Genomic DNA, 27779 nt, shown 5'->3' on the forward strand with positions numbered 1-27779 from the left:
CATTCCCATTTTTTTTCTGTGATCTTAGTTAGGACATGAGAGACACTGAGATCAGAAGGCCTAGATTAAACTCCTAGATCTTCACTCATCTGTTGCGTGACCTTGGGGGAATTTCATCACTTATTTGAGTCTTAGTTTGTCTGTAAAACTGGGTTATTATTATCACCTTAACTCTTTGCTGAAAGTTATTGGGAGTCTCACTGAGATAATACATAGGAAGATGATTTCTAAACAGTAAAAGACTATCAAAATGCAAAGGATATTCACATTCTTGTTTTGTTAATTTTATTACATGATTATAATTATGCATGGTATCATGTTTTTATTGACATCCAGTACAACACAGAGGATAAAAGGGAAGTTCTGGAAATACATTTCATGGGTTGCATTTGAACTTTACCAGATCTTAACTGGGTGACCTTGATTAAGCAACCGAACCTCTTTATGCCCCAGATTCTTCGTTTATAAAATGAGGATAAAGGCAGAACCTACCTCATAGAGTTGTTATAAGGATCCAATGTGTCAATATTTGCAGTGCACTTAGAACTGTGCAGGGTGCTTAGCATTCGTTCATATTAGTTGTATCTTATATTTCTTATCAAAACAGATATTCTTCAAAACACTGACAGTTTCTCTACTTGGACAATAAGGATACCACTCTTACTCTATATTATACAGAACAGTTAAATCGATTGTCTTTCATATTTTGAGAAATGACCAAAACCAGACAAACATATAACATGTAGAAATTCGATTGAACTATTGAATAAAGAACCACAAATAAATTTGATGTGTACAGGAATTCGCACGTTCTTAGAAAATAATTGTTTATATTGCAACCTATCTTTACCAATATCTGACAGAGAAAAGCAAAAGGAAATGGAAGTACAGCTACCTCATGGGATAAAATTCAGGGAGAAATTCTTCTGCCCATCAAGCTTGCTGTGTCAGAGCCCAGTGAGCTCATATTCACCAAGCTTTGAGTCAGGGGTCTGATCTCAGAGCAGAATGATGTATGAGCAGAGTTACATTCCTTTGTGCTCCTAACAGACAAGGACATTGACAATATTCCACTAATGAAAATTTTGTTTGCCATTACAATGTCAAGGTTAATCATTCATTTCAAGTAGATCCAGCCTTTGTTAAATACATTATGTCCAGGAGTGAATGATGATGTGTATGAATCACAGGGTATGTTTTTCTGTTTTGGGAAGTCTGGGTTTTAGGGCAGGGACTTGATTTAAATGGATATTTTAATGACAGCATGCTCATTCTAATACTTTACATTATTATCACATCCTTGAGCCTTGTGGCGGCCCACTTAGATAGATACTGCTAGTGTCATGGTCACTGACCTGTTTTGCAGATGTGGTTGAGAGAGATTGAATAACTTGGCTAGTAGTATCCAGCTAATAGGTGATTAAGAGTCAAATATGATCATGATCACATGTATTGTAAGCTTGTTGAGGACAGGGAGAATGTAGAGGGGTACAGGGTTACCCTTGGTAACTGAAACAGAGCCTTGATGATGATACTCTGTGCTCAGACAAGTTTTCAAGTGAATGACTGCGATAGTCCTAACAGTTTGATATGGGAATTTGAAGGCTTGGCCTGTGAATAAGAGAAAGCTTTCTTAATGTTCTGTGTTTTTTTTCCTTTTAAAACATGGAGATGATTAAGACTGTCCATGTTTTATTTGCTTGAGTGGAGATCAGAAGTATAAATACAACTCTATAATTATTCTTTCCATTTATATTGGCAGCTTTCTCCAAAGTAATTAAAACTTCTTCCACCTATGATGTCATCAGAATTGTAAAGGGAAATTCTCCAGTTGTTCAAAGAAAGATAGCATAATATTAAGGTATTGATATCTCTGAGATATTGCCCTCTAAAAAATCTGATTGTTTTGCCTAAATCATCAGTAGACTGATTAAATCTCATTCCTGCCACCCAAATACTTCCTTCCATGGAGGAAGATTTCTGACATTTCGTGGCCCAGCTAGGAAAGTTATGAATTTCTAGATATCAAAAAACTAACTTAAGTATTGCTTCTGGGCTAAACCGCTGTATACCTTGGTCCTAGGTATCTTCTCAAAGGTCCCCATACTATGTCTTCCTCTCATTGGGGAAATGGAGTAAATAAAGTAAACAATGTTCGGGATGACTTATAGGGCTAAGCAGCTAAAAAAGCACTTTGACAACAGCTGCAGAACTGCAAGAAGAAAAGTAGAGTCTTTGTTGTTTAATGGACTCGAAAACACCATATTCTTTTAATAGAGATCTAAGACAGGAATAGTGTCACTCTCAGAGAGCTCACATGTGTTGTTTTTATTTTGTTCCTTAAATGCCTGACTTGATGCTGGTATGTCAGGACAAAGAAGAGAACTTCAAACAAGTGTTGTCTGCTTTTTCATCTCTTGCCAATCACCCTCTTCTATCCTGTACTACTACATTGTTTACCTTCTGCATCAAAGCATCTTAATTTCTCATAAACTTACAGAAAAAAAAAACCCAACATTACTCAATGATTAGAGAACACACATCCTCATCCCTGGCTTTTGGGTGGGGGAGGGTAGCACAGGACTGCAATCCTAGAGAGAGTACTAGATTTGGAGAGTTTTTTTTTTAATTTTTAATATTTATTTATTTTTGAGAGACAGAGAGCAAGAGCAGGGGAGGGATAGAGAGAGAGAGAGGGGAGACACAGAATCTGAAGCAGGCTCCAGGCTCTGAGCTGTCAGCACAGAGCCTCACATGGGGCTTGAACCCACAAGCCATGAGATCATGACCTGAGCTGAAGTCCGACACTCAACCAACTGAGCCACCCAGGCACCCCTAGATTTGGAGAGTCTGGAGTTGATTTTTTCCTTCTAGTATTACCTATACTGTGTGTGTGTGTGTGTGTGTGTGTGTGTGTGTGTGTGTGTGTGTGTGAATAAAACTCTCAAACTTTGGCACATGAAAAATTTGTTAAAAACTCAATTCCTGGCCTCTACTCAGAGATTTCTGCTTCATGTTCTGAGAAACCATCAGGGATCTGCATTTGAAAAAAGCATCTCAAAAGGATATCATGCATTTTCTTAAAAAAATAAACAGTCATCATCTCTTTCACTCATTTGGCATTTTCCAGTTTTCAAAATGCTTGCGCACACATATTCAGTTCTGTGAGGTAGATGGGAATGATTATTCCCATTTTGAGGATAAGAAACTCCAAGTTTAGCTATGATTTCCTCAGGGCCTCACTACACACCCCTCTCTTTCCCATCTCCCTATAGTCCTCACCTAAGCTGACCTTTTCCTTTTTGGGTGCTGAGCTGCAGAAAGCAAGGAGCCCCCAAACAGCCAGTACTATCCATGCCTGCCTTCTTCCAGAATGAGACAAATCTTCTGGTGGCCAAGGAAGGAAAATGATTTTATCTGTGAATTGTGAAAATTTCCTTAATTGATGGTGTTACCAATGATTTTAAGAATTCCACTTATCCTATCCAGTTTTGAAAAATGTATTGAGTTCACTTTTGGAGAATAGGTGTGTGTGTGTGTGTGTGTGTGTGTGTGTGTGTGTGTGTGTGTGTGTGTGTGTTTCTCCTGTCTTGTTTTGTATTGTTAGAATCCCAAGTTCACTGTCCTTATTCATATGGAACTGCCACAGGGGATTGTGTTCTGTGTTGACAGCTGGGATTCCCGCCTCTCAGGGGGCCTTGTCTATTTGATCCTCTTCCTAGCTGTCTTCCCCATAAACTCCTCTGCCTGTGTTATTCCCAGCAGCAGCATGGAATATCCAGACTCCCAGACACAGCAGGGTTGGTTTGACACAGTGCTCAGTCCTAAATAGCCTTACAGGCCTCAATGCTTCTCATTGCCCAAGTGAATTTCTGTTAGGTTTGCACCCACATCTAGAGAGTTCTTGGGACCTGTCCTCTGGAACATTTTCAGTAGCTTCCAGGGCCTGCCTGTTCCTTGTCCTCTGTTAGGATGTTTTGAAGATGCACTTGTTTCTGTTGGAAATCTTCTGGCACTCCCCTTGGTGCTTAGTGGGCAGACTGAAGGGGAAGGATTAGGGATATTTGAAGATGAGTTGAAGAGAGATTGTAAGTAAAACTAATAGCCACCTCCAGACCTTAGCAAGAGTGGAAGGTGATTACTCCCTCACGTTTCCAAAATCTTTCATGCTGTTATTTCATCTTGGGTGACAAGATCGTCTCTGCTGAGTTTTCCGTAACATATATCTGTCCTCACAAGCATCCTGGAGACCTGACTGCTCTCCAAAGCTGGTTTTTGACTGCCCTTGTCCACAGTTGCCCTCTCACCCCTCCTGTATTCTCCTCTCTGTGCTTGCTGCTCACTTGATCCAACCTCATTTTTAAAGGATGGAACCTGCTTTGCAGCTTTCTGGATAGAACCAAGAAAACTGGGTTTCAAGGATGTAGAAGCACTTTATTCCAAAATGAGCTGAAGGTGGGGCCCAACATGAGGGCCCAAAAGGCCATTGTTACTTTGTCTGGTGTCCACTGCCCTCCCTCCTAAACAGAGAATTCTACGTGTTCCAGCTTATGGAAGAGAGGGTGTACTGCTTTCTCTCAGTTCCTCCTCCCCTAACCCCTTGTTTGTGTATTCAGGGTCCTTTAACGGGCCGGTGGTTGTGTTTTCTCTTGGGGGAGGGATGGGACAGAACAGACCGGAGCTGCAGTTCCTTCACTCTGCCTCTGAGAATTTCTCATCCAAACCTCAATCACGTAGGATTGCGTAGAGAGGAGAAAAGGGGAGAGACAGAAGACAGAGAAGGGGGAGAGGGGTGACGGGAGGGAGGAAGGAGAAGAGAGTCTGGGAGCAGAGGGCGTCTGGGAGGGGAGGAGGACCCGCGCGCCGCGCTTCCCCGCGCTCCGGGAGCCCGGCCCCCGGCCCGGCCCCACCAGGGCGTTCGCGAGCCCTCGGGCGGGTGGGCGAGCAGTGCAGGAGGTACTCCGGCAGCAGCCAGTTCTTCGTCCCACCCTCCGTCTCCGCGGCCGTGTCCCCGCCTGGAGTTTTCCTGCGGAGCTAGCGCTCCAGCAGAGCGAACCGGCTGGGCGGCGGCAGCGGCGGCGCCCGGGAGTCAGTGAGGCTCGGCGCGCCCCAAGCCTCAGCCTATGAATGGGACTCCGCCCTGAGCTCCCCCTCTGGGGCCTGGGGAGGCGGCGGCGCGGCGGCTGGGGGCGCCCCGCTAGCCCGCGGCTCTGAACGGCCACCCGCGCAGCAAGTTGGGCGAGTTGGCGGCAGCCCGCACCTGCTCCCTGGCCCCGGCCCCAGAGTCTGCGTCCGGCCCCGGGGGCGCGCTCGACCGCCTCCCGCCGTCGCCCCGGACGGCCTAGGGGCCCCGCCTGTGCTCCCGGCGCCAGACCATGGTGGGCAGCTCCGGCCGGGAGCCGCAGCCGCTTCAAGCCGACATCGCCCGCAGCCAGCCCCCGCCCCGCCCGAGCCGACGCGCGGGGGTTCGCAGCGCGCCGGTCACTTCCTTCCTCGGCCGGGATGGGCTGCGCGGGAGCGAGTGATCGGCCTCGCGTCCGGCGGGTAATCCCCATCTGATCTGCTGCCTACTAGCTGCGGACGGCCGGGACGCGCGAGCCTGGGGGGCCCGGGCACCGCGGCGATGACCTGATCCCGAGCCCGCCAGGGCGCCCCCCTCCTTCCCTCTTCCCTCGCTCCCTCTGAGCCTGTGCGGAGACCGGCTCGGTGCGGCGGCCCCGGGCGGACCATGGCGGGGAGCTCCAGTTAAGGCGTGTGGGCGCCGAGCTGGAGAGGACACCTTCGGCATCGCTGCCTTTTGAGGGGGCTTATTTAAACTACTGAGTCATTCCAGATTTAGGATTCCCTAAATAATCACCAACTGTGCCCGTCTTGTGCCAGAAAGCGAGCAGAAAGAGAAAGAGCGCCCGCTCTTGGGACCCCGCGCATCCCGGCGCTCGCCTCTCGCGGGTTTCTCCCCGAGGGGTGCCTGGCCCTCGAGGATCTCCCTCCCTCCGTCCCTCCCTCTATCCCCGTCCCTCCTTCCCTCCCCCTCCTTCGCCTCCCGCTCTCTTCGCAGCGCTGCTGGCGGGGAGTCGCGCGCGCCGCAGCTGGAAACAGCTGCCCCCGCCCCGCGCCCCTACCCCGACTCCGGCTCACCGCTCCCACTTCGCGCCTCTCGGAATTCCAGAACTCCGGCGGCCGGCCCCTGGAGAACCGCAGCCGGGCGCGATGCATTCCGTAGACCTCACCCAGCCGGGACGGACCTCCTAATCTCCAGAACTGCGGGCCGCAGGGAGTTAAATTGCTGCCTTCCTCTCCTTCTCTCTGGCGGTTGGTGGCTTGTTTTCTAAAGGAACGTTTTATTCACTTTTTAGTATTTTCTACCGGGGGCACGCTACCCGCCTCGGTCCAGACTCTGCTTTGTAAAAGGGTTTTATATGTATGTATGTGTAGATATACTTTGGACACCTTACAACGCTTGCGCCTCTCCAACGGGGGCACGGCTTGTTGTTTTGGACATCCTTCTTCCCCTTCCATTTGGTACTCTGAACGCAGTGTGACCAAACTCCCCACGGCCCATCGGACGCGGATCGCCTTGGGGTGCAAGTTTGGGGTGCAAGAGTCTAGTTAACTGGAAGGCCTGGGACCGCCCCGCCCCCGCTGCCAGCGGTCGGGGAAGTTTACATCTGGATTCTCACACATTTTGTCGCCACTGCCCAGACTCTGACTAACCTTGTGGGCGTCGGGTTTTCGGTACTGCAGCCTCCTCAAATATTAGCACTGCCTCCCCGCGCCTGCCCTGTCCCTCCAGGCCGCCGAGGTCCTGCCCTCGCCCCGGTGGAGCGCGATCCCGAGGGCGCAGTGGAGCCCGGGGCCTGGGGCCCACGCTGAGCAGCTATGGCTGCGGCGATAGCCAGCTCCTTGATCCGGCAGAAGCGACAGGCGAGGGAGTCCAACAGCGACCGGGTGTCGGCCTCCAAGCGCCGCTCCAGCCCCAGCAAAGACGGGCGCTCCCTGTGCGAAAGGCACGTCCTCGGGGTATTCAGCAAAGTGCGCTTCTGCAGCGGCCGCAAGAGGCCCGTGAGGCGGAGACCAGGTCAGTAGAAGCCCAAGCAGTGGGCTCCCCAGAGCTGACACCCTACTCCCCTCTTTGCAGAGCACCTGGGGGCACCCACGGAAGGGAACCAGGATCTTCCTGTGCCATTCTGGCCCCCCTGCTCCCCTAATTTCCAGACGTCTCTCTTTCAATCACCCTCTATCAGTTAATAGCTTCTTGTCCCATATTCAGGAAAACACTTTATATCTTGAAGAAACCACGGTTTGACTAGGAGGAAAGCTATATGTGTGGATGCTCCTGGTCCCATATAGCCTGTCGAATTCTTGAGGGCAGCGACCATCTCATTCATTCATATTCCTCTCTCTCTCTCTCTCTCTCTCTCTCTCTCTCTCTCTCTCTCTCTCATCCATCCATGAATCCAGTGCTGACACTGCCTGCTGAGAACCTACATATAAATAAACCTTCTTCCCTATAATCTCCCATAACATTTAGCATAGTTCTGGACACAGACACTTAGACACCAGATGAACTTAAATTTATTCTTTTTCTAACTCTTCCTCCAGCAACACATGATATTGCATCTTTCAGACATTCCAATCAGTTCTCACCTCCCCACTTTCCCATATGCCCTTTCACTTCCTTTTACACAGACCTTTTTCTTATTCTCTTCCTCCGGCTACTCTCCTAGTTTCCCAGGGTTCTACTCATTAACTTTCCTGCCCTATTGTGCCCACCCTTTGTACACTCACACTTTCTTTTGGGACATTAAGGAAATAACATAGTATCTGCAGTTTGGCCTAAGGTAGTGTGAAGAAAACTTTAGACTTATCAGAGATTTTCTTATTAAGGCCTTTCTGAAGTTGATTCCCTTTGTCCCTAAACTCAAATGGTTGGTCTTTGATGGATCTTTATTATCAAAGGGAAATTGGATACCTTGATTTTCCAGGTGCTTACTCCCAGCTTAAACCAGGCCAGTTTGAGACAACAAATGCAGAATTGCCCAGATCTGTGCTTCCACCAGACTTTGTGGATCCTCAGGGTGTGGCCCGCTCTGTCATTTGCAATCTGCAGATACTCTCCCCTTATTGTGGACAACTGAAAAAAATTGTGGTCTAGAACGAAAGCTTAGTCTGTGATCAGTTGACTGGTTTAGGGTAGCATCTTTGCAACTCTGACGGTGATGTTTTCCTGGGTTCCAGAAATGAAACCCATGGGCTAGGGTCACGGGGGTGAGGAAGACATTTGGAAAGTCTGGACAGTGAGGCTCAGAATTAGTTTGGAAATTCAGGATTCAGTCTTGTGAAGAAGCCATCTCGTTTTCATTTCTCCCATGGATTTGCATGGCATGATTCACTCCACAGTGGACTCCTTTTCTTATTCTGTGATTTTGATAAAATAGTAAATTTCAGGAGTAAACAAAAAGATTGTGATCCTAAGGCGAGAGCTACTAAAATCTCTGTTGTTTTACATACAATTAATATAGACTGTGAATGTCATAAACTGAAGATTTATATGAAAACAGAGTTCTATATTTATAGAGTATATAATTCATATTAGGGGAAAACAAAATCATTTGTATTGTGCAATGATCATTTGGGGGTTGTCTTCTCTGAGGGCTAATGTGGTCTACAAGGAAATTCAAGTCTCTGAATTCAATGTGACTCTTACAGTTCAGTCTTTGAAGTACATTCTCGTACTCTAGTTGGGATAAATGAATGATGCTTGTGAATAGATCCTACTCAGCCTCCTCAGTTCTAAACGAGGCAGTAAAAATGATAGGTGGATGATATTTGTGAATGGATAAGCTAAACTCACCTGATCCTTGTGGAAGTTGATTTGGAGATGAACAATTTGCATGGCTGAATTTTTACGTGGGGAAATTGCTTCCTGTGGCCCTTTCCTTGGCATCTCATTAGAAAATAGAATTTGAGGGAATTGCTGAGTTTATTGTTTTCTTCAGTGTTTAATCCGGTTCTGTTTCTCATTTACTTAGTGTATGTCTTGGCAGAGAGGATCCTGGCTGGTGACTTCCTTTAGCTAAAGTCTCACAGTAATAATCTGGCAGAGAGATGACAGGCCCAGTTAAGACATGCCCAGTGCAAGGCCCACATGCATGTATCTGTACACCATGGACTTCAGTTTGGTCTGCAGCTTAGCTTAGAAGAATGGAGTGTGGGGTGTGGAAAAAGATTTGGAAAGATGATAGTGTGCTATTATCGTTACTAACAAAGCCAAATAATTAGTCTGTTGATTTGCTGTCAGCAACCATGATTCACATAGCATGGGATCAACCTATTTATAGAGTGATAGCACCTTCCACATCTCAATTCCAGGGAGATTCTTTTACTGGATTAGGAGGGAGTTGCTAAACACCAAGAAGAAAAGCTATTTGAGGGAATATGTTTTATAAGCATTTGATATTACATTCACTTAATATTTGAGTTTTATTCTTCAAATCACTTGCCCTTCTAAGTCATATCCTTATGAAACTATAAACTGAGGCACAAATGGTAATCAAGAGGTGAAACGGAATAACTTGTCCTGATAAAGAATTCCTACTCTGAACTTCTGTCATTGAGACATATATTCCATTGACCAGACTTTCCAAAGGAATGAGGCTGAGGCAGTGAAACTATGTCACATGTTGGATGAGACAGGCCACGGTTGTATTTCTGATCTCAGGGCTGACATATTGAGTGTCTCTCACTTTCTTGTCTTAGTTCACCAAATTCTGACATGTATAAGGTTGAAAGTTTATAAACACAGTGGAAAACTGAAATTAAATAGCAAAGGTTTCAGATTTTAAAATAATGATATTTCCAGTTAAAACGAGAAGTCAAAGAACAGGACCTCTCATCGTGAAATTCCAGTGCCATAGTGCACATCAGATGCTTAATAATGCTATCCTGGGAGCACAGTGTGATGGCTTGCCCTGGGACTGTACAGCACAATCCTTATTTAGATGAGAAATCCTAGAATCAGAGCAAGTTGGTGGTCTGTGGAAGGTTACATAGCTAGATTGTGACAAAATTGGGACTAGAACTAGATCCAGTTGATTTTTCTTGTCCGTGCTCCTCACAACACAACACTGAAAAAAGCAGTATAAAAAACGGGGTGTTCTCTATTAAAGAGGGAAGTGATTGTATAGATTTTGCATTTATGTTTACCATTAGGGATTGCTGCTGCTGCTGTTTTTGTTGTTATTATTATTATTATTATTTTGTAATTAGAACATGAAGAGTGCAGAATACAGGAGGTACCATGCATTATACAGTAAATCCATTAGTGAAGATGTGCAGACAGCACAGGAGTTCTTAGCCCTTTAGGCACTGGTATTGTAGCTCTTTGGAAATGAGATGTTGCAGACCTTGAACTGGCAAGTTGGCTGAGGTCATTGAACCATAAAAAAGCCTTTAGAACATTTCTGTTTGTGTACCTGTTAATTAGGAAAGGAGCATTCTTATGTTATTATTTAAGTCATTATTTATGGGTGAAATACCTGTCTGAGCGAGGCCTGCTAAAATTTTTGCTTAGATGATGATTTGGGGCATCTAGGCTATGACTACATCCATGTGAATTGCATAGCTTATTAATTTCCAACATTTGTTCTACTTTTGAGTAGAAACACCTGTACAATTGGTGGACTCCCAAAACATTTATGTTTTGACTCTAAAGTCACTGCAGGTAGTGGATAGCATTTACAATCAAGAAGGGAAAAATGTTTGTCGACCCTCTGACTGTGGGAGAGGCCATGAACCTTGGAGGTCATCCCTATCACTTTTTCAGTTTTCAAATGAGAGCCCTCTGGAAGGTATAGAGTGATGAGAAAAGTCTTGATCACGTATTTTAAGAGATTTTTTTTTTGTTTTTATTATTTTTCTATATCATTTAATTCCTTCCTTTAATCCAGAGCATTAAGAAAAATCAGCAATCAGGAAAAATTCCTCGTCTGAAAACATTAGATATTTTTCATGTCTTAAGTATTTGGTTTTATAGGCCCCTCCCTTTTGAAAATGATGTAGTATATTTATACTGAGTGGATAAAATGAATCAAGTAAGTGATTATAGTTTTTGCTAAATTTTGTTGCCTTTTGTTTGTCTTATTTTTGAGTCCTTATTTCTGCTTTTCTAAAAATTGTGTGTATTCAAAATATTTTAGTATCCTTCCAACTTGTTTTGGTAGATGTATAGAATTTAATAGCACACTCATTCAACATTTTACTATCAAATACATTCTTTTACATAGATGAAGAAGACATTACAGAAAATAGAAACTTCAGCAAGAAAATTGATGAGAAAGGGGAAATAATGCTTAATCATGGGATCTATGGAACATAAATTAGATTTTTATAAATTGAAATACTTTTGGTCAATATATAGATCAAAAATAGTTTCATATGACAGGTGATATTTTACATTTATAGCAAGTACTTTTATTGTATTTTCTTTTTTAAAAGTCTGACTCCTATCTCAACTACAGAATCAGCCTAATTAAATGATATTTGGCTTGATGTCTACTAAAAAAATAAAAAAAGCAAAGAAGCTTTTCACTTCAGAAACCCGCCGGAGGGTTTAAACTGATATTTTGAATGTTTTTTTTTTAATCCTATTTTCTCTAAAGCAATGCATTCTCATCGATAAATTAAGTTTCCATTGTAAGAACATTTTAAAATAGCAGGTACTGTGATCTCTTAATTTTCTTTCATCCCACAGAGATCTCATCAAACCATAACTCAGGATTAAATCTTTAAAGTTTTAATGAAGTTGATATTTTTGAATAGAATTAGAAAAACAATTTGCAGGAAATGAGGCAGTCTCTGTATTTGAGTATGCAACAGGAATATTTTGGAAGATCTTTAGAAACTAAAGCTTTGGCTCATAAAATTATATGTAGAAAAAAAGTACAGGTCTTCCTAGTATAGCACCACATTGCTTCTGTTCCTGGTGAGCGCATCTTTGTGTGTGGATACTACAGTGTGGATTTGGTTTGGGGAATTTGTTAATAGTGATTACTTTTTCTTGTCTCTTCCTTGCATGCTTCATCAAAATGTGTTTGCTATTGACTTTCCATCCTAGAATTATTTTAGATTTTATGAGGACTCTCAAAGACAGCCTCATTAGAGGGGGCCCAGTTCATTTACTACATTTTGCATTCTAATGGTCTACGCAGCAAACTAGAAAACTTTACTTGTTTAAAGAAAGATGCACCATATAGAAAGGACTCTCATTTCAAGGCCACCTTCTATGCATCTGTAAAAAGGAGAGCCTTAGATACAAAATGCCTATAAATTAATCATATATAATAATAACTTTTAATAACAATTAACTTGACTATATGACAAGAATTTACAGAATTTCTTCACAGCTTTTCCTCCTTTTATTCTTTAGAGCAATCCACTGATATGGGCAGCCCTATCTTTGTGATCAGAAAGCTATGCTTCAGAGTGGCAGGGAGACTTGTTCAGGTTCATGGAGTGAGGAAGTGGCTAAGCTGTCACATGACCCCCACCCCCTACACTGCAGGCATCTGCCCTTATCTTCTACTAAGTTGAGCTAAGAAGACTGAATGTGAATAACTCAATTTGATTTGAAGCTGGGAAATTCTTGTTGGGTGAATCAGATGAAGAGTTCAAGGACATGTGGAGTGTGATGGCAGGTTTGTTTTGCTCTGTGTGTGACCTAGAGCCCCTAGGGGGGATCTCTAGTGAGGATGAAGCATGAATTAGAAAGACTGGTGGCTGGGTTGATGGGTACTGGTCCTAGGCTCCTGGCTAAGGTGTCCCTCTATGCATGCCAGGAGCCTCAGAGATGTCAAGTATGCCACTTGGGGCACCCAGGCCTCATGGGGAGACGTGGGTCCAGAGGGATGGGCTTTCTTGACTATAAGCATAAACAATTACTTCAGATGTTTACAAATGTGAAGAGATTAATATCAAGGTCAGGATTTAGTCTTCCTGTTTTTTTTTTCTTTTACTCTTTTATTTTCTTCTCTTTTCTTTTCTGTTTAACTGATGGTGAAGCAGAGTAATTAAGTACATGGATTTTGGTGTGGGATCTGCATTCAAATACTGGATATTCTGGATATATTATTTGTAAGAACAGTAGGCACCTTTCTTATTATCTTGGAGCCTCGGTTTGCTGATTTATAAATGAAGATATGATCTCTAACATTTAGGCAGGAAATATTTCCCTGAGGAAGAGTCATTTAAGCTGAGTTCTGAAGGATGGGGCAGGCAAAGGGGAGTGGAAGAATATTCAAGGCAGAAGAGAACAACTTTTGTGAAAATTGAGGTTGGAGGGAGTTGAAATGTAGATCGAATAACGTGAGCAAAGGTACAGGTAATGTTGGAAAGTGTGGCAAGGGCTGAGTTGTGAGGGATTTTGTATTTTATTCTAGGATCCATAAAAAGTCAGAAATAGGGGATGATATAATATGACTTGCATAGTTAAATGGACGCTCTGGCTTTGGAGAGGAGAACGGATTGTAGGATAGCCAGAGTAGAAGCTAAGGCATCATAAGAAGGCTAGGGCATAAGTCTGGGTCAGCAGTTCTCAAAGTGTGGTACAGAGGCCCTAAGAGCTCCTTGAAAACCATTCATTGGGCCCATGTCGTCAAAACTGTTTTCATAATAACATGTCCTTAATACTAATTATTTACTTTTTTCATTCATTCTGTTACAAGTGTCCAGTGGAGTCTTCCAGAGATTATATAGTATATCCACAATCATCTGGAAGGGCTGTTAAAATTTTCCTCCCTTTTCAACCATGTATCTTTGTGAGGCCAGGTTATCTTTATGTACTTCAACCACAACAACATATTTCAAGAGATTCAATGCAGAAGCAAGTTTAAGAATCCAGCTGATTTGTATTAAGCCAGGCATTAGAAAGATTTGCAAGCATGAAAACTACTTTTTTTTAGAAATTTTTGTTTTGGAAATTGTAGATGTATTTTATTAAAACATATCGTGTTATTAATATTTAATAGGCTTGTTATTTTTAATCAATATTTGAAAATTTTTGTTGTAAGTTCTAAACATGGTAAATTTTGAATGACATAAGTCACATAAACAGAAGCTTTTTTGGGACTCAATAGTTTTTAGAGGTCTTAAAAGAGTCCTGAGATGAACAAATTTGAGAACCATTGGCCTAGGCTATAGCTCATGTTGACCTGAGGCATTCTGGCAGTCGCCATGGTTATGAAAAAAGGAGGGGGAGGTGGAATGAACAGAGCCTGATAATAGGTAGGTCTGAATCAAGAGCAGGTAAGGTGCCTGGATGATACCTGGCTGAACAATTCAGTAGTGAGTGGGAACTTAGTTCAGATGGAGGGGAGCTGGGGAGGAGCAGGGTTGATGTGCATTGAGTACTACTATTCCCAAACTGCAAAGCACTATGGGATGCTAAGGTGAAAATTTGAGTAATGGTATTATTTATTATTTAGTAGTTTTATACTATGATGAAGATCCTGATTACCTATCTGTGTAAGGCTATCTACTTTATTCTTGAATTCTCACAGAAACATTTTAGAATACTTACTCTCCACCACTGATGATCTAGGGCCTTGCTTGCAAGGGTAATCCTATAAGCAAATACATTTCAGGCAGAGAAAAATATTAAAGAAAGTAGAAAACCTTCATAATTTTTCTAACCTTTTAAAATTGAAACAAAATGTTTAGTATCTAATGGGCACTCAAAGACATTTAGCCTGGTTCAGTCCTAAATATGTCCTGAATATGGTTTTCATTATGTGTGGCACCTCGGTGGATTTCATATGTGAGTTTAGACCAAGTTCATTGGTCTTTGTAAAATCATGTGAGTTTGAAAAGATAGACTTTGTAAAGTCTTCCTTATTTTACCTGCCCAAAGTTAGTCATTTCATTAGTTTTTGGCTCCCTGCTTCTAATCATACTGTTGTTAATGTCTCTTAATTGGAGTTTAAGTGTTTACAATCTTTTTAAACGACTTTTCAGGGGTCATTTAGAGTAGAGAGAGCCCTAAGGCCTAAGAGCAAACTTGGTTTCCTAGAGGAGAATGACATGAGACAAATAGGATCTGTGATCCAATCACAAAATGTTAGAGTTTAGAGATTATATAGGCCAGCAGTTCTCAAAGTAGCTGCAAAATGAAATCACCTGTGAGTTTTTAAAGTGTGCTAATGCTGTACACCCAGAAAATCTGACTTAACGTGTCTACTCTGGGGCCCAGACATCAGTCATGAGTTTTGTTTGCTGGTTTTGAACTTCCTAGGTGATTCTGCAGGGCAGCCAGGGTTCAGAGCCACCAACGATTCCAGTACCATCCTTTCATATCTTATGGCCCTCAAACAAGCAAAAATGGTTATTTTATTCATTAATGCCTTCAGGAACATATTCATAACCCCTAGAAACTGTGTACACTATGTTACATTATTACGATGATCCTTTCTTTTTGCTTACTGCTGAATCTTTCAAGTGTTCAATGGTGTCCAAAATCTGAGCCACATAAATGTGGTCTGTGTGTGCTTCTTCTTTCTGACCAACATGTGAGTTCCTTAAGATAGGAGCTGTGCACCGTTCCTTAGTATTTCTCAGTGCCTAGCATCCTGCCCGTGTTGCTGCAGTTCCTCAATGGCTGTTAAAGAAGTGAGGAAATGACATACCTACTCACTGAATCTTACCTTTACAGCAAGCCCCAGAGGAAGAGGGTTGCTCACTGCTATGTCCAGTTCTCTCACAAGGATGCTGATGCCACCTTGGGGCTCCTCACATTCATGAATCCAGTTAGAAGTATGTAGATTATGAGTTTCAACTGAGGTTTGTTTTTCCTAGTCTTTTTTTTTTTTTTTTTTTTTCCGCACTCTGCCAGCACTGGAAATGGACCCATTTATTTCCTTTCTTTTCTTTTCTTTTCTTTTCTTTTCTTTTCTTTTCTTTTCTTTTCTTTTCTTTTCTTTTCTTTTCTTTCTTTTCTTTTCTTTTTTAAAGCTCTTTATTTTTAACTAATCTGTACACCCAATGTCGGGCTCAAACTCACAACCCTGAGATCAAGAGTCGTATGCTCCATCAACTGGGCCAGCCAGGTGCCCCTGGGCCTGTTTTGTTCTTTGAAAAAACAAGGAAACTCTATTAAAGGACATCTAAGGGCCTTATTTTAGCTTACAAAGTCATTAAATAGCTCCCCTCCCCGCAGGAGAAACACTCATGAATGAGGACATGACATATTCATCTGCTCCCTGCTTTTTACTTACACAGGACTTATAAAAACTATTTTCCTAGTGTGCTATTTAGGATATTCCTAACTGCATCCCATGTTTTAATTACGTGTAATGTGCTATTAAACATATCTTTATCAAAGGTATTGTTCTTTATTTCTTTTGACCCCAATTTAGTCCCATCGTGTTCTTCAAGGATTACAAATTAAATCCAGTGCACTGTAGTGTTTAAGATTTTTTTAAACCTAAGGTCAAAAAGGGGATTGAAATGAAGTATGAAAGATTCAGGAGAGAAAAACTATGAGCTTGTATAAGTTATTATAAAAAATTTAAAAATAAAAATTTCCAGAAGGTATTTTTTTATGGCTACTGGTGACTTGAATGTTTTATTTTAATTTGGGGAATTCAAAAGATGACCCAGATCACCTTCACAATGCCCTAGAATCAGATAATACTCCTCAAATAATTAAGAACCAAGGGCAAAATTTAAGTAAGTACCAAAAGTAGGGTTCTATATTCAAATTACCTGGTTAGAATAAGTGTCAGATTCTGTTTCTAGGCACATAGAGCTAGCTGAGCTGTCTATATAATATCCATCCCATATGTGATATTTTGTTGGGGAGAAGACTTTAAGAAAAGACAGCCACCCAGAGTACCCGGGTGGCTCAGTCAGTTAAGTGCCTGACTCTTGATTTAGGCTCAGGTGACGATCTCATGGTTTATGAGTTCTAGCCCAGAGTTGGGCTCCACACTGACAATGAGGAGCCTGCTTGGGATTCTCTCTCTCCCTCTCTCCCTCCCTCTCCTCCACTCCTGCTTGCTCTCCCTCTCTGTCTGTCAAAATAAATAAATAAACATGAAAAAAAAAAAGAAAAAAAAAAGAAAAGACAGCTACCGAAAATCACATAAAGAGGTTGGAACAGAAAATGTTAGTCGTGTCTAAGTAATAAAAATGATAACAAATGAGGAGGATCTCAAATATCAAGGAAACCCAGATTTCTCACTATGGAGAGAGTTAAAGCTACATGGTCCTGCTTGACTGTTTCAAGAAAGACTGCAGTGGGATTTTGCGTGCAGTGGGACTGTAGCCATGAGGTGAAGTGTTGAATGGCATATGAGGTGATGATGGTCCAGAAGCTCAGAATTCTAGGAAAGGAAGTCCTGTTGATAGAAACCCAGGCTTCCTCTGTAGTCCTTTCCTAATGGGGTATCCCTCAAAGATGTTGGAGGAGATGTATTTTCTCTTCAGGAGAGGGCTCCTGTTTGCCTCCTTGCTGACCCTCTCTTTCCCTGACAGGTCCCAGAACCATTATCATTTGTAGCTTTTGCCCAGGAAAGGAGTCATCAGCATCGTGGCTGGGCTCCTTTCACATTTCGCAGCTCTGGTATCTTGAGAGGTTTGACTACACTTCCCTCTCCACCTATAAGCCATGAGAAAAACAGCGCCAAGAATGAAACTCAGTTCGAAATCATGCTTCTTTAGTTTTTCCACAAAATGTCCTTCTTTGAAGCTCCTGAGCTGTATTTTCTGGTTTACTACATGGATTCTTGAGTTAGAGTTTTATTCATTATAGTTCTGCTAATGGGGCTACCATCTTGGTTTGGAACCTGAAGGTAAAGGTTCCTTGGACCACTTCTTATTGTCACCCAAACCAGAGTCCTGCCCACTCTCTTTCTCATGCTGAGCAAACACATTCAGTCCAAAGCTTGTTTCCATGGAGCTGTTGGGTACATACCCTGCAAGGGCTGGAGAACAGCAAGGTTCATGTATCTTGGTTCGGTATTTGAATCCAGGAAATGCCTGAAATTTTGATTAAAAACTCTTGTTAGAATTGGCACTTTGTTGGGGCACCTGGGTGGCTCGGTTGGTTAACTGTCCAACTTCAGCTCAGGTCATGATCTCACAATTTGTGAGTTTGAACCCGTGTTGGACTCTATGCTGACAGCTTGGAGTCTGGAGCCTGTTTCAGATTCTGTGTCTCCCTCTCTCTCTCTGCTGCTCCCCCGCTCACACTCTGTCTGTCTGTCTGTCTGTCTCAAAAATAAATAAACATGAAAAAAATTGGCAATTTGATACTTTGTCTCATGCCATTACACAATTGCATTTAAGGATGAGTATCTGTGACATCTGCCTTGATGATGGGGGTCAATCTAATGGGGTATACAACTTAAAGTGTTAGTAGGTTTGAATTGGAAAACATCAGAGCTCGTTACAGTCACCCACCTTACAGAGGAGGGAACTAAGACTCTGAAGGGGTAAGTTAGGTTACACAACTACGAAAGGTAGTGAGTACTGAAACTCAGCAGAGTACTGAAACTCAGCATAAGCCTATGCCTTACTGTCTCCTGGGGGATATTGCCAATGCTGGTAGAAAGATCTATCCACCTGTTCTTTGTCTTGAGCAATTCCAATGTGAGTGGTTGCTTTTAAATATCTATAGTCAAGTTATATTGCCAAACACCTTTCTAATATCTGTTTGCCATGGACTTGGGCACGGGATATAGCAATATGAGGAAGACCCTGTCCTTTTCCTTTAGGGAAATATATAATTAAGATTTGTTAACTCTGGCTAAATTTGTTCCAAGTAGTTTTGTTGTGTTCTTTTGGACAGTTTCTCCTTTAATGTCTATATTTCAAGAAAAATAACAATGTTCCTTAATTTAAAAAGTTAGCCACAATCTGTCTTTTAAAAATGCTTTGTGTGGGTTCAAAGCCTGGCCAAAGGCATACTGTTTTATTTATATAATGACAACATGAATGAACTGCACAATCAAGGTTTTTTCTTCATCTCTCCACACACAGTGCTCTGGTCAACTCCGACATTGTTGACCTTCCTGGAACAGTTGCCACATCTATCCATTTAAGTTCCTTTTGTCTATGGTTGTTTCTGTTTTTTCCACGAGGGATGACATTAACCTCCACACCTATCTTCTACTTACCCACACATAGCCCCTCATTTACCCATCCTGGTACAGTACTGCCCATTATTTGAAGCTTAGCTCAACTGTCATCTCTTCTGCTAGATCTTCTCAGATCCTCCTGGGTAGAATGAATCACTGACAGCCTCAGGCTTCCTTTGGCTTTGTACCTATTCTCTGCAGCTCAGTCTGTCTTGTCTTGTAATTACTATATAAGTACCTATCTCTGTCTTTGGAATCTGAGTTCCTGTAGGAAAGGGGCCGTGTCATGTCAGTGCTCTTTCCAAAGCAGGTGGTCAGAAATAACTCATCAAAACAAAATGAATTCCATTGGTGACTAATGTGCTCATGGCATCAATACCAGTAATGCTCCAGCAGAATTTCTGCACAAATGTGAAAATGCTGAGCAAGAAAAGGAATTAGTATTTTAGGTTACTATCACTTTCCTCTTATTTGATGTTATATATAAAACACCATGTATTATCAATCCATTTTCCTTTGATGTACAGCATTATATACATACAAAAATCTCTTGTGTTCCCTTTCTCTTCAACCCAAATTCCGGTTGCCATCCCTGTTTCACTCAGTATATACTTTCCTCTCTCCTTTTCCTTACCAGAGTAACTACTTCTAAAGGGGGAAGTTGCTATGGGAATGCTAAAAGAGGGAGCATCTTTATATTAATTTAAATCTTTGACCCAGAAACTGAGGGAAAGTGGGTGGTATGGCCAATTTGGAAAAGGGCCCATTTCTATTTTGACTGGCTTTGGTTTCTTAACGTTAGGTTAATGAGGAATAACCTTTGCCATTGATTTCAAATTCAGTCATGTCTGGTCCTTACATTTATAGTTGAGACCAATAAGTCGTTTTAGTGTTAAATACTCTTGAGGGAACATATTCACTCTAGTTTCCACTTTCCTTGGTGAGGCTCTAAGTGATGGGAGAATACAATATTGATTGGGTCTAATGGAAAAGCTTTTTTCTGTCAACTCTTTATTACCTCATTGGTGTTTCTTCTTTCCTCTTCTCTTTCTCTTAAAGCTATTGATGGCAGCATTAAGTAAGTCTTCTGTGTATGCTACCATCCTTGGTATTTATTCTTTTGCTTGGTTTGAAACCCAGCCTTTTTTTTTTTTTAAGAAGATACGAATAAAAGAGGTCTTCAACTCAGTCTAAGGTAACACAGTGTCATAGATAACATTGGCCGGGGAATCAGAGTTTTTTTGACCTTGGGGGAATCTTTTTTCTTCCCTTCAGCTTAGTTTCCTCATTTTCGGTACAGAGGTTATATCAGATGGTTTCTGAGATCCCTTTCAACTTTATCATTCTTGAGGTATGTTTCTGGTGTTAATACTTATAAAGGACAGTTGGTTGGATTCTAAAATTCTAAGATATCTGTCAGATGTAAGAAAATAGCTTAATGGTATGTTGAATATGAAATTGTGGAAGATTTGGCATTATATTAAATGGAATAGCAAAAAATGAACAAATATATTTTGCTTAACAACTCTCTTCTATCTTCTTATTTGTTCTTAGTCCCATTAATTTAATTGAACACAAATTGACTGTATTTTTAAATTTTCCTTGTATTATTTTAGTTTTTAGCAATTCATTAGGCATTCAGAATAGACTATTACATAAGCTTGGACTTCAGCACTGAAGGAATTCAATAAGATGGTGGAATCATATTTTGTTCTAATGGAAAGTACATTTGCGTATTTACTAGTGCAGCTTCAAAGGGAAGATAACAATACAAAATAGACAGGAAAAGGAATTATGAGATTGAGTGAAAATTGAAGACTTATTTCTGAATAAGCTAATGTGAAACATACTTCACAACAATTATAAATTAAGCAGTGGAAATGTGGTATAGAGTGCCATAGGAATTAGATTGCTAGTAGAGAAGGAAGTTATGCCTTCATTATATTATATGCCTTAATTATATTTCCCAGACCTTGGGATATACCTTTTTTGGTACATTTTACAGCAAGACTTCATAATAAAGAAAGGAAGAAACCAACATTTACTAAATAATCAGGTTTGACATACTCTTAGCAATCATCGCATTTGTATAATGGACAGTTGGTGAAATTTAATTGTGCTCATTAGTGGTAAAACTATAAGATGTAGACACTAAGGATACAATTGAAATATTTCCTTAAATGATAGTTTAGAGTTTTTGTCAGTTTCATTTAGATATATCACCCATATCATCTATTGTCATAGGCACTATTGGTATTTGACCTTTTTCTTCTTTAAATGTTTTCCATTTCTTTATCTGTGCAGTATGGCTACAGTATGCATAGAGGAAATTCAATTTTATCTTTTGAACCACTGATCATGTTCTTTAACCAAAAATAAGTTGGCCTGTTCCTTCAATTTAAAGTCTAACACAAAGTAACTTTTAACTCTTCCATGAGAAGGGATCTTTTTGTTTCTTTCTTTTTTATAAGTTTATTTATTTATTTGGAGAGAGAGAGAGAGAGCACAAGTGCGTGAGGGGCAGAGAGAGGGAGAGACAGAATCTCAAGCAGGCTCCATGCCATCAATGCAGCCTGATGGGGGCCTCGAACCCACAAACTGTGAGATCATGACCTGAGCTGAGATCAAGAGGCAGCCACTTAACTGACTGCGCCACACAGGTGCCCCAGGGATCTTTTTGTTTCTAAAGAGAATGTCATAACAGTCAGGAGGCTCTACCTTACAGTGTTTACCAAGTATGAAGAATCTTCAGGGAAGCAGTTTGGAGGCCTCTTATGGGATTATTTCTCTCTATATAAACATGAATTGAGAATGAAAGTAAGATTCTATTGAATTACTGGCTGGTTTGCTGTTGATTATAACACAGAACTAACAGTAATTTCTATAGTTTTTGGTTATAACCTATTTTCTTGGTTATTAACCTATTTTATGCTAAAAGAGAAAACCTAGTATAGTACTTGAAACATAGATGTCACATAAAAAAATATTTGTTGAATGAATAATCTTACCAATGACATAGACATAACAAAACCAGTAAAAACCATCAATTTACTGGTAATGACAGGGTAAATACAGATTATATTGATCCTTTGGGAGATCTGAGTTTGTCAGGTGACATTTTCTCATTCAACTCTATACTACATCTTAGATGAAACAGGACATAGGTAGAATTGAAAGCAACACTATACCCATTAATATTGTAATCTTAGAGTCTCAGGATTCTGAGAGACTTTTAAGGTCATGCAGCTTACATGATATTTGTGTATTCTGACCCCATGAACACTGTTCACTTACTTACATGATCATACAATTATCTGCCACACATCCAGTTGTCTACTTATAATCTATCCAGCACTGTGGTGTGGGGTAACAGAAAAAAAGAAACAAGTCTTTCTCTTGAAGTTGTGTGTTAGTGGAAGGTACCGAACATCAAGAATTTCACGTGTTGTCCCGCCTTTTTCTTCAATACTTTAAGAGTTCTTTAGTTCTGGAGTTCTTTAATTTTTTCCATTTTTAAAAAAATCTGTGCATTATGTTTACAATTTACATAGGTAAGTTGAGTTTTATCTTTTAAACCATTGACCATTTGACCATGTTATTTTTACTGAAAATAAGCATGGCCTGTTCTTGGAATTTGAAGTCTTTTTATTTTTTAATAAAAATTTTTTAAAATTTTTATTTATTTTTGAGAGAGAGAGAGTCAGAGACAGAGACAGAGCATGAGTGGGGGAGGGGCAGAGAGAGAGGGAGACAGAATCCGAAGCAGGCTTCAAGCTCCGAGCTGTCAGCACAGAGCCCGACGTGGGGCTCGAACTCACGAACCATGAGATCATGACCTGAGCTAAAGTCTGATATTTAACTGACTCAGCCACCCAGCCACCCCTGAATTTGAGGTCTAATACAAAGTCACTTTTAGCATTTATAGCATTTGAAAAAGGATTTACAGCACCTAAAGTTGCATGACATATATAGTACGTGTGTTGACGATTGTGATTACCTACTTCTGAACAAGCTTCCAATTTATTAATATTGTGGTAGAGGGTACTGTTTGGAATCACACATAATAATCCAGGTTTGGTTTGATAAACCCAGAGTAAAATATCCTCAGCCTGGATTAGAATTTCTGTGAGGCCTTTAGGAGGTCACTTTATACTTCTGCACAGTAATATTTGGTTAATTGTTCTTGCAACTGCTGTTTTATAATGTGCTTTGAGAAAAGAACTTTATAATTTCACAGTAGGGATTTTATTATTTTTTAATGTTAACCAAACTCAGGATTTTCAGAAGAGGTTTTTGTCTGCATTCTAAATTAAGTCTCCAGTTGGTCTAGACCTCATGGAATTGATTCAGGCACTTTCACAGGTAGATTTCACAGCATGTAAGCTATATGCTCCAAGGCCTTATTGTGTTTAATTTTAAGAGTTCTGAGCATATCTTTGTTCGCAATTTCACTGCTACAGTCTGTGCACTAATGTAATGAAGAGACATACATTTTACTGGTCCCAAGACAGTTCTTTTACTTCCTGTGCTCATACAAGCCCCACTCATCATGCAGACCTATTTTCCAAGTTAAATTCTTCACCTTCTCCTTGCTGCACCCACTTACTCTGTAGATACGTTTATCATAAAACTTGTAACATTTTATTGAAATGCTTATAGTTTTTGTTCTTCTGCTAGACTCTGAACTTGTTGACAGCTGGGTCCATAAAAGCAGGGTCACCTTTGTAAACAGTAGTGTTTGCCAAATGATACCTTTAATAGAGGTATTCCTGGGGGTTTTTTGGTTGTTATTGTTTGTTTCTCCTTTCTCTGCTATGGTTTCTCCTTGGATGGGCTCATCCTTATTGGCTTCATCTGTCTTTTCTATGGTTCAGGCTCACAGATTGACATCTGAGCTCCTTATCCAAATATCCAACTGCATGCTAGATATCTCCATGTGGTTCTAGTGGTAACTGAAATGCAACCTGCCTCCTCTTGAATTTATTATTATTGTTCTCCAGATCTCAGTCTACCCTGTTATCTTGTGTTTCCAATCTTAGTGAATGGTACTATCTGTGATACCATCTAGGCATTTAACAAATATTATATTTAGTAGTTCAGTGACACCAACCTTCCTGTCTGCCAAATTGGCCCCATTTATCTTCGACTCACCTCCTCTTTAGTGTCACATCTAGTCATGGGTTTGATCTCTGCAAAGTTTTATTGCCTCATTTATTCATCAGACACTAACATGAGGACTGTCTAGGGACTGACTACTAAGGGATAGTAAGTTGAACCAGGTATAGTCACCAATATCAGACACCTTGATAATCTTTGTTCCATGTTATGTTTATCCCATCCCTGGTGAGATTTGGGGGCTTTTTCTTACAACGTGGAATGTTGTAAGTCCCCCACCTGTTGTCTCAACCTCTCTTTTCTTGACTCCGTGATCATAGTTTACACAGAATTAAAAAAAAAAACAACATACTAAATATTATGCTACTTCCCCATAAAAACCTCTGTAGTTTCCCAGTTGCTTACAAAAGCACCGTTAAGTGGCCTAAAAATGACCGTGGTTTCCTGAGATCTTGTTCCATCCGTCTCTTTATTCTCTCTCTGCATTTATCTGCAGCCCCCACACTCTGACTGTGGCATTTGAGCCAGGGCAGGGAAGATGAGCATGATTTCAGTAGAAGTCATTGTGGGCGGTAAGCGCATGAAGAAATGAGAGATGGGAACGTATATGGCTGCAGGTCCCAGCAGCTACTGATGGTCAAAAATACATAGCACCAAAAGGCTTTTCCCCATTCCTCCGTTTTGATATTTCCCACATAGTTTGCAATCTAAGTAGCCATTTTGGATGTGTTCTATGGAAGGAAAACTCATGGATGTTGGAATATTTTTCATAAACTGAGGGAACTAAGTCAGTGATCGAGTCAGCCTAGGAAAGAGCTCTTTCTTTATACAACTGGCTTATCATGGCACCTTTCTTAATTTTAGATTAAATATTTTAAAATTGAAGTGAGAACCTTAGAATATGATACTAAGTATATATAGTTCTTAGTTCTTGTTGCCCAGATATTATAGATGATAATTTTAATCTGATATATAATGTTCATTTCATCATTTGTTCCTTAGGTTGAATTTTCTGCCATTGTCTAGTTTAATTGTAGCTTATACCTGACACCTCTAGTTTATAACCTCTCATAGAAATACTGCATTTTGAAACATGGGCCTTGTACTTAATACACTTAGAAGAGAATGCCTACTTATTAATTTGTTGTATCAAGTAGAGACAAAATTGATTTTAAGCAGAATCAAAATAAGGTTAGAATTGATCTAAAATTTTGTCTTTTGCTTCTTTTAACCTTATGAAATCAATTAAACACTAAGCACTAGGAATGCTTCGTTCCTTTTTAAAATCTAGGATTAAAAAAAAGAGGTAGTGTTTATGCTGAAGGGATAGCATTGAAATATATGTAAGCAGTTCCCAGACTTCCCCTGGAGGAAATGCTCAGTCCAGATGGTCCCAGACCTCAGGGGAAAAGTGTAGAATAGGTGTTATTAAATTAAGTTTTTTTTACATTTCTCAGCCATTTACTTGTTTCTTTGTAAGATCTTCTTTTTCTTCTTTTTCCTGTTTGTCTTTCTTTCCTTCTTAATTTTTAACTTGTTTGTTTTCAATAATTGGGTATCACAGGTATCAGTCACAAATAAGTGACAAAATTTTGACACTGCTTTATATTTCCTAAGATAGAAGTAAAACTTTTTGCTCATTTTGTCTTTTTTTCTATTTCATATGTTTTATTAAAAAAAAAAAAAACCTGAATTTTTAAAATATATTTTCCAAACTTGAGTACTTATTTATATAGTATTTCAGAGTCTGGCAGTGGATAGCAAGGTGCTTTCAAAAATATTAACTATCTGAAAAATAGGGATAAATTTATGATGGTTTTAATTAAAAACAAATGATATTAATTTTTAAATTTTTATTTTTCCTTCTATACTCCATTTATCTCCAATTTTTATTACAGTTGTCACTGTGTTGAAATTATGTGTTTATAATTCACGTCTTCCTTAATAGATTGGATTTTTTTTTTAATGCATGGATTCTAGTTGTAGTTCCCATGACATCTAGTACAATATGTGGCATATCATTACATTTCACTAGACAAAAAAAAGTGTCTAATTTATGTCAGTTTTTATAACTGCAGTATAAATCCTGACATCTTCCGGTATAATAATTTATGTATTCCACTACACTGTTTTGGGTTGTCTTTTTTTTTTTTTTTTTGGCTTATTTTCATGAGCACTTACATTTTATGTACTTTCAATTACATAAAATAATTAAGAGTAGTAACAAAGTTTAAATTCATGCATATCTATTTTGTTACTCTAATTATTGAAAGTAACTATCCTGATTTATTGAAAAGATGAAGTAAGACACAAAGTCTATTAAAAATTTGTCAAGGATTTTTCAAACAGAACTTGGCTTTTTGAATTAGTTTATCAATTAAGCCATTTTCGTTCTCCAAGCAGTAAAACAAAAGACATTGTTGATTGTCTAATCTTCCAACAAAATGGAGAGCTATACTTTCAGTTCATTGAATCTTAGAATTTTAAGCTTCTGAGTAACTCCTCTCTGTTTCCTCTCTGTTACATCTATTCTGTGAAATCACAAAAAGGCCAATTCTGAGATGTCATTTGACTTCTTCTTCTGAAGTGTCGTCATCAAATATTAACCAGCTTCTCTGTGGGGCTCTCCCACAGGCAGGCATGCCAGAGCATGTTCTGATTCACAGGTAATAATGGGATCTGATTACGATCCTTGGATTTACAGTGCAGTCATCCCACGTCTGAGACAGAAACACTGTGGATATTTCTCTATATTCCTTCTCAAACACAGTGCAGATCCCTGCTTGCAAATGCCCTTTTTCATATTCATATCATTATTATTCATATTACTGTTACAGAATTCCGTGATGCCACGTAAGGAACTACTACAGCCATCTGCAGTGTTTAGAGATCAGGAAGCACCAGGCTGGTTAGTGTCTACCTTACGGAAGACAATAAAGTATATAAAGGCACTAGCCCTGTGCCTGGAACATTGTAGGTTTCTTTTTGCATCCCCCCGCCCCCCCCCCCACATACTTTTGACTCTAATTCCAATATTCTTTCCATTACATAAGATTGTCTCCCTTACTAGACTCTTTACTGAGTCTATTAGAAATGCATTAGTTTATTTTCACTTACCCAATTGGTCATTTTCAATTTGTGCTTTTTACACACTTCTTATTTCTGTTCCTACATTGCTGTGTATGTAGAAGGAAAATTAGAAAAAAATATGAAAATTATGTAAATCACTCATATAATGATTGCAATCAGAACCTTGCTTTAACTTTCACATTCTTTTTTATTCTTCTGGATTTCAGTGAGTTATAGGACTCTGTATTTACAATAAATTTAAGCAAATGAGAAAAGTAATATTTGATGAGATTTGAATATTGTTTTGGAGGAGTGAGATGGATACACATTGCATCCCTGGGTCATAAATCAGTTAGAACTTAGAACAGATGAGATTTGTGTAGGGAAAAATTAAATAATGATATAGGACTCAAACAGCCATTGCCACAAATCATATTGAAGATATGCTCCCCAAGATACATTGCA

At 40.2% G+C, this 27779-nt stretch overlaps 1 protein-coding gene across 3 annotated transcripts in view; it reads left to right on the plus strand.

Annotated features, from left to right (window-relative positions):
• FGF12 (fibroblast growth factor 12) overlaps positions 1-27779 on the plus strand; it is a 556824-nt gene that overhangs the window by 288115 nt on the left and 240930 nt on the right. The window contains exon 1 of one of the 3 annotated variants that reach the window (XM_027061185.2): positions 5984-7078. The exons of the other annotated variants lie outside the window; for them this stretch is intronic. Within the exon in view, the coding sequence (XP_026916986.1) occupies positions 6880-7078 (199 nt within the window). The 5' untranslated portion in view covers positions 5984-6879. Of the gene's footprint in view, positions 1-5983; positions 7079-27779 lie in introns of those variants that run through there. 3 annotated transcript variants of the gene reach the window in all.

Source organism: Acinonyx jubatus, chromosome C2, assembly GCF_027475565.1.
Source record: "Acinonyx jubatus isolate Ajub_Pintada_27869175 chromosome C2, VMU_Ajub_asm_v1.0, whole genome shotgun sequence".
Lineage (NCBI taxonomy): Eukaryota > Metazoa > Chordata > Mammalia > Carnivora > Felidae > Acinonyx > Acinonyx jubatus.